This window comes from Zootoca vivipara, chromosome 7, assembly GCF_965207765.1.
Source record: "Zootoca vivipara chromosome 7, rZooViv2.hap1.1, whole genome shotgun sequence".
Lineage (NCBI taxonomy): Eukaryota > Metazoa > Chordata > Lepidosauria > Squamata > Lacertidae > Zootoca > Zootoca vivipara.
The window spans coordinates 23360304-23367943 of record NC_142590.1 but is presented as its reverse complement, the minus strand read 5'-3'; the positions used below and the strand labels follow the sequence as shown (position 1 = coordinate 23367943).

Genomic DNA, 7640 nt, shown 5'->3' with positions numbered 1-7640 from the left:
AGGAGCAACACCGGGGCAGAGAGTTGGCAACTCTACCAATGAAGTGATTGGTCCTGTAAAGTATTTCAATTCTGTTTATGAGTGCACACTATAATAGCCTTTTAGCTTACCCATCTTCCATCTGTGCATTCAGTATGCTAATTTGCGCTACGATGGCCTTCTGTAAACAAGCCTGGGCAGTAAACATGTAAAAATCACTTTTTCCCACAGTTTTCCTGTCCTGAGACTGTGTATGTGATAATGGTTCAAATATATTAATTGGCACTTAGTGGACTCTTGTCCTGTAGGGCAAGTAGTCATCTTTGCAGCTGGTAAAAGTTCATTCTAAAATCACACATGCGACCAAAGACAAATTGCAAAAGTTTCCATATGCTTTATGATGTGCTTCTGCAGTGTAGACTCAGCTTCCCCCCCCCCATAATTATAGAGAATTTCCGTTTCCAGACACCTCTATAATACAATTCACAAACTTCTGTAAGCAGACACCAATGTACTAAATGTATTAAAATGTATGAAAGCACACTTTTTGAAAAGAGACTCATGAAAGGTCTTCCCCAAATGTCTTAAGTCAATATAATCATTTGTTTGCATGTTATTATTTTTAGGAAATAAACAGTCGAGTGCTTTGAAAAATGAAGATGCTGCACAAAGGTATCATATCTCTAAACATAGCATAGTTAAACCAAGTACTGTTAAACCAACAACATCTGCAAGGCCGCAGGTTTCCTATACCTTGTGTTATTCATACGGCTAATTTGTTCTCTTGTAGGAAGGCGGCACTTGAAGCTGCCATTAGAAAGAAGATTGAGGCTGAGCGAAAAGCCTTGCAGGTTGTCGAACGTCTGTTGGAAGAAGATATCACAGAAGAATTCCTTGTGGATTGTGTACGTCCTCTTTTTCTTGGCACGTTTTATACTGCTTTGTGTTTCAAAAAGTTTGTTGTTACTGTTGGATAAGCTTTTGCCAGCCTTCTGTATATCATGTGCACACTCAACCCAGTCCAGACTTAGTTTGCAGACGCTTAGCAATGCACTTCTGTGTTTGCTCAGGAATGAGCCCCACTGTTTTAAATGAGGCTTACTGAATGAAAGCATGCTGTGTTCCAGTGCAAGTCCCATTAAAATCAAAGGCGCATCTTACGTTTGCATTCTTTGCCCCTTCAATTTTCATGGAGAGATGCATAAACCTATTAGAAACTTGCAGACGAGTTGTGGCTAACCCAAGTTTCTCTGATTTTAGTTAAATCGTGTAGCTCATTAAGGCAGGATATGGTAGCAAAGTTGGGACAAAGGAGGGATCTTGTTTTGCTTAAAACAGGAAATAGTGTGACAAGCTTGAGGGTGGAATTTAAAAAATATGGCACACTGTAGATGGTCCTGAAGTAAGACCAGCTTTTCCCAGAGTGGTACTTGCAAGATTTCCAATCCTAGACAGGCAAAAACACTCTGTGTGAAACAGTGCCAGCAAGGGGTGTGGCTTGTAGAAAAGGGACATGGTATGAGGAAAGCTCAAAGGACCAGAGAGAGACCTAGAGTTTGCCCCCCACCTCTGCAGGCCTGATGTTCCCCATCACTGCTGTAAGGCATTTTTTGTTCCCCAATTTTGCAGATAGATGCACTGAAGTGGGAAGAGAGTAACTTCTCTAAGGCTGCACAATGAGCTCATCATGGAGATGAGTCTGAAACAGGAGACTTTCTTATTTGTAACTCAGACTCTTCGTTTTCAGGGCTCCCACATATTCTGGCAGCCCAATCTAAGGCACCTTTCCTTCGGGTGTTGGTGGGAGACTCCATGGATTTCCATGAAAATGATTTCCTGGAAAAACAGACAAAACAACTAATGTTTTATGGCATTTTCAGAACTTAATGTTTCATTCTTTAAAACCCTTCTAAGAGAGCAAGGTACATTGCACTCTTGCTGGGCGACCCTAAGTTGAATCTTACAGCCACCTACTTGGAAATAAGCCTCATTGAAGAAAATGTGACTTCTGAGTAATCATAATTACATAGTCATGCATATAAGCACCACAAGTGATGGCAGCTGGAAGATGTGCATCATTTATGCAAAATATTTTAAGCAGTCTCTGTTCTGTTCCATCCTGTCAGAGGAAAAGCAGTTGTTGCACCTTTGTTTTCATTCAGAAAAATTTTTTTAGACAGAATCTAAAAGATTGTTCGCAGTTTCTGTGCCTTTTCCAATTTTCTGCTGCTTTGTTTTCTCGAAAATGCATTTTCCTTTTCTAAACTTTTGATTTGTTTTGAGTTTCAAGGCAGTACCCTGTAACTTACGCCTGTGTGTTTTCATATTTTCAGGGGAAGATTATAACACCTCTTCACTATAAGGATGTTGTGGAAGAACGATTTATTATCAAGTTGTGTGGGTACCCCATATGCCGAAAGAGGCTACAGAATGTAAGAATCTATGAGTGGCTTCTTTATATTTCTGCAGTTTTGCATCTGTCTTTCTGTGTTGGAATGTGGTGTCTGATCAACTGAACTTCACTGATGTATGGACAAGAATCCTTGGTCAACTTTGTGCAGATCAGCCTTCCGTAAACTGGTGCCTTCCAGATAATATGGATTGTAACTCTCATCAGTTCCAGCCAAGCATAGCCAGTGGTTAGGGCTGATAGAAGTTATAGTTCGAAATTCTGTAGGGCACCATGTTGGAGAAGGTTGGTTGAGAGAAATGGCTTGGCCAAAGTCACCTAGTAAGCTAATTGGCTATGTGAGGATTTGAACCCAGGGCTCCACAGCTTTAGATGATTATTTAATTTTTATGCCACTTAATGCCAAAGCAGTTTACAAGAACAAAACCCAATTAAACAATCATTAAATATAAGCATCCATAATCAAAATGCCCAATTAACATAAACAATAAAACAATCTCATCAAAACGTCAACATAAAAAGATCCATAATTAAAATACGCAATAAAGCAATCCCATTAAAACAGCGCGGTAATTAAAGCAGGAGACTTGAGTCTGTTTGCACATTGGCCACCTTTGTGTGTCAGTGAGCTTGGGTGCCCCCTTTCCCTTCCCAATGTGGCCAAGAGGAGGAGATCAAAAGCTTTTGCTTCTTTTTTCAACTAACTGAAGCTTAGCATTAGGTTTGAATTCAGACAAAATGTGGTTAGTCTTAATTATGATTTACCCAAACAAGCCAACTTCAAACCTTGGTTTATAAAGCTGGCTTGTTTCAATAAACCATAGTTAATATTAGCCATAGTTAAGGTTTTGGATGTAATGCTAAACTATGGTTGGTCAAAAATGGAAGCAAAAGCTTTTGATCTTGCAGTTGTGCCAGAGGAGCACAAGGCTCATGTACATAACAATGCACCATAGTTCACTGTTGTGTCCAATTCAGGTATTTGGCTTTTCTTACAGGGGCTAAGGATTTGTATTTTAAAAAAATTATATAGCTTAGATCACAGGGGGACAGCATGTTGCTCTCCACATCTCAAGACTTCAAATGCATTCAAACAAAAATTGTCAGCAATTTTCAGAAGTGTGGTTTGAGAAGCTCAGTTCAACATCATGTGGTTAGGTCACTAGTGCTAATTATGGAATATTATTTTAGAGGAGAGGAATGCTAAAGGAAGCATTGACACATTAGCAAAACTGTGTTTGTGATTTTTTTTTAGGTGCCAAAACAAAGGTACAAAATATCAACCAAAACAAACAAAGTGTATGATATTACTGAAAGAAAGGTAAGTTTAAACGCTGTTTGTTACATTATCACTTCTTCGTTTATTGTTGTTTTGCAAGAAATTGGTTCAGTGTTGCCAAAGCCTCTAGAGGTGTAATGCTGGCTACATGCAAGGTTCTGGGTTGCTGTTTCTTGCTGCTATTGGCTTCTTCAGCTCTTTAAGTTCCTTTGCCAAGTACCTCTTCATGCCCTACCAGTTCAGAGCCACAGAAAGAGCAACTCGCAGCGTAATGAAGTCAGTCCAAGCTGATTTGCTGAGCTTTGTGACACATGGCTAGATTGGAACTCAGAGGCAGAGAATAATTGCTCTTGCATTGCATCCGACTTCTTGTTCTTAGCAACTGGTCTTAAAATGTTAATCTGTATTCAGTGTGTTAGCTGATTCTTCACACTCACCAATCTATCAAAGTTTTTTATCAAGTTTGTATCTATTTTGTTAAGTATGAAAATGACACTTGCTATTCTCTTTTGGGGGGGCAGTGTTTTTGCAGTAACTTCTGCTACAGAGCATCAAAATACTTCGAAGCTCAGATTTCAAAAAGTCCTGTGTGGCTGCGAGAAGAAGAAAGGTAATTGGATAATGTTGTTTGGCTAGGCCCAGGGTTTTGTTCTTGGGCATCAGTTGAAAGGAAAACAACACCAAAAATATGTGTAGAAAAATACACTATTCTTTTCTTTTTAGCGCGTTTCAAGATAATACCCTTTGTTAAAAGATGTAGTCCAGGGATGGAGAAGATTTTTTTCCAGCTGGCTATTCAGGTGCACTAGCAGGCTCAAACCCTTATTAACCTCTTAAGCATGGTCAATCTAGCTGAACTGCATGACTGTATTTAAAGAGGTGAGGGAGGAACTTGGTTCAGGAAGATCCAGCTAAGGCAGAGGGTAGCAAACCTCTGACTCGCTTGCAAAAGCCTCTCCATGTGGCCATTTTGGCCAAGCCATGCCTATGACCACCCACCCTACACCTGATTTCATATATGTGGCAGATTAACAGCCTGGACGAATGGTTTTGCTGGTGACTTTGAAGCCAGAGTTTTGTCGGGTCTGGGACAGGTAATGGCTCAGTTGAAATGTGGTTTGCGGGCTGATCTGATCAGCAGTGCAAATCTATATGCATTGGCAGAGGAAGAGGACTGTGGGGGGAGTGCACCGCCCCGGGCAGCGTGATCCCGGTAGGGTGCCATCGCGGCTGCCCCCCCCGACCATGCTGGGTGCCACGCCCCTGCAGGCGGCGTGCCCCGCCCCAAGCGGCACACCACGCCCCTGGGATGCGCGCCAGCCCCGCCACGCCTGCTCTCCGCCCCCCCCCCCAGTGCCAGAGCATGAAACTCCGCCACTGTCTATATGCACATAGGCTTCCAAGGCCTAATGACCAGCTGTTTGTTGGGTCTTGTGAAACCCTTTGGAAAGTAGGAGGCTATGTGTCCCCCCAGGATCTGCCTCCTGTTGTGAGCATTAGGTCTGCTCCTTCCAGCTCTGCTTGATCAGGCCCCATCTCGAATCTATCTGTCTTTTTAAAGGCAGGATTACCTTGCCTAATCTTATTAGAGCAGCTGTCCTAATTTTAGCAACAATACCAAAGGGGACTGTGATTCAGGCTTTGGAAACAGGACACATTCCTAATAGACTCTTAGAGTAGACGTAGTCAACCTAGGAGGTAGGAAAGGAATCTGACTAGGCTAAAGAGAAAAATTGTGACTTGCAAATAACCACGTTGCCACTGGGTGTCACCATCTCACAAGGCATGTCCCTATTCGGAGGCAAAATGTCACAGAAATACAAAAAAAAAAAACCCACCACCTTATTCAAGGACAGTTCCAGATAACACATGTGGATATTGATGTAAAAAATAAGAACTAATAATCTGTTCCTAGGTATCAGTCCCGAATAGATTATTTCTGAATTCCAGAAGTTGGAAGAACATTTTCTTTTTGTGCTTTCAGACCAAAAAAGTAAACCTCCTTCACTTGAATTGCATGATGTTATTCCGAGATAAGTGCAGTATCCAAAAGTATGTTGCTGCAAGGCTTTTTCATTTATTTTAAATGATGCCAGCTTTAGAAACCTGCCCACCTCCCAGCCAATAGTGATGCTAAACACATTGCAAAAAAATCATTGCCAACACATACAGTCCTTGATCCAGGAATAAAGGTAAAGGGACCCCTGACCATTAGGTCCAGTTGCGGACGACTCTGGGGTTGCGGCGCTCATTTCGCTTTACTGGCCAAGGGAGCCCGCGTACAGCTTCTGCATCATGTGGCCAGCATGACTAAGCCGCTTCTGGCAAACCAGAGCAGCGCACAGAAACGCTGTTTACCTTCCCGCCGGAGGGTATTTATCTACTTGCACTTTGACATGCTTTCGAACTGCTAGGTTGGCAGGAGCTGGGACCGAGCAATGGGAGCTCATCCCATCGCGGGGATTCGAAATGCTGACCTTCCGATCAGCAAGCCCTAGACTCAGTGGTTTAGACCACAGCGCCACCCGCGTCCCATGATCCAGGAATAGTTGCACCCAAATGGGTTTTTCTAAAGACAAAATAGCACGGAGATGAAGACAACTCCTGACATATCACAAAGTCATATCAGAAAGAGCTGCTGAGCACCAGTTTTAGGTATTCTTTTAATACTTTAAGGATTCCCCCCCCCAAAGAAAAACCTTTGTAAGAGCATATTTTCACCTGTAGCAGCCTTGTTCTTCCATGGCCTTTGGAATCACCTCCAGCATAATAACGCCCCATCGCCATCAGATCCAAATTGAGCAGTTGGAATGATGCAAAAAACATTTCTGGCTAGGATTGTTTTCTCCCGATACATTCAAAGCCAGTAGCAGACAGCAGGATGGGGTGATGGTCAATACCATATTGGTTCCATTACCAGTGAGTTTGCACCTTTCTGACCAGCCCCTTGCCCCTCCCACTCTTCCTGCAGCAATCAGCAGCAGTGACCCACCTTCCTGGAGGTCAGATAAGGGCTGCTGCCCCGCCCCATCGTCTATTACCGTTCTTAGCCCAACTATTTGAAGATTCAAGCTACAGTCTTAAACATGCATAACTAGCACCAGTGGAAGCAGCGGGACTTACTTCTGAGTAAACATGCTGTATGGTTTTCAAACTTATTCCGACGCTTCCTATTCATGTAGGCACGTAAACTTGCAGGTCAGAATTGACCATTAGCAGTGGCTCTCCTCTCCCCAAATGATTGGATCTGCTTAGGTGGGTTAATGTTGTTTACCAGCCTGGATAGCTCAGTTGGTTAGAGCACCATGCTGATAATGCCAAGCTAGCAGGTTTGATCCCCGTATGGGACAGCTGCCTATTCCTGCATTGCAGGGGGTTGGACTTAGATGATCCCCAGGGCCCCTTACAACTCTACAGGTCTAGGATAAACCTTTTAAATCATTGCCAGACTACTCTAGCTGTAAACCCCAGTTCTCGAATCATTGCTCAAAATCAATTTAATTTCTAAAATGCTCTTTGTTTTCTGTTTTTCCAAGGCCACCAGCCATTGAATTGCTGAAGGATGGGGAAAGGTACGGTAGAAATGGTGGTTTCATTTATGTATCCACAATCTGGTTGGAAGAAGTCTTTGATTTCCTGTTCTCTTCAGTCACACGGCCGCGGCTCTTGCAGGCCTCCAGAAAGTGCTGTTTGCCTTGATTGTTTCCCCCTTTTGTGATGGCGAAGGGTCTGTTTGATCTGTATGATTTACAGCTGCCCCTAGTGCTGCGGCACAATCAGACCTGTTGAAACATGACACAAGCACAGTGTTTGCTCTCGGGCCCGAAGCATCGGGGTTTTGTTTGTGACTTCCTTTGTAACTGAAATGGGACCAATTATATGTGCCGAAAGCTTGCTTACATCTCCAGGTAAAATGTCAAATGGGTAGATCCACTGGTTTTGTATTTATTTAAAAGGAGAGAGAAAGCTTTG

At 42.8% G+C, this 7640-nt stretch overlaps 1 protein-coding gene across 2 annotated transcripts in view; it reads left to right on the top strand.

The window, feature by feature from the left end:
* RPAP2 (RNA polymerase II associated protein 2) overlaps positions 1–7640 on the top strand; it is a 53503-nt gene that overhangs the window by 1624 nt on the left and 44239 nt on the right. For both annotated transcript variants that reach the window (XM_035124009.3, XM_035124008.3), the window contains exons 2-7: positions 606–651; positions 770–884; positions 2313–2411; positions 3645–3710; positions 4190–4278; positions 7205–7240. In XM_035124009.3, coding sequence (XP_034979900.3) covers positions 606–651; positions 770–884; positions 2313–2411; positions 3645–3710; positions 4190–4278; positions 7205–7240 — 451 coding nt within the window. The remainder of the gene's footprint in view (positions 1–605; positions 652–769; positions 885–2312; positions 2412–3644; positions 3711–4189; positions 4279–7204; positions 7241–7640) is intronic.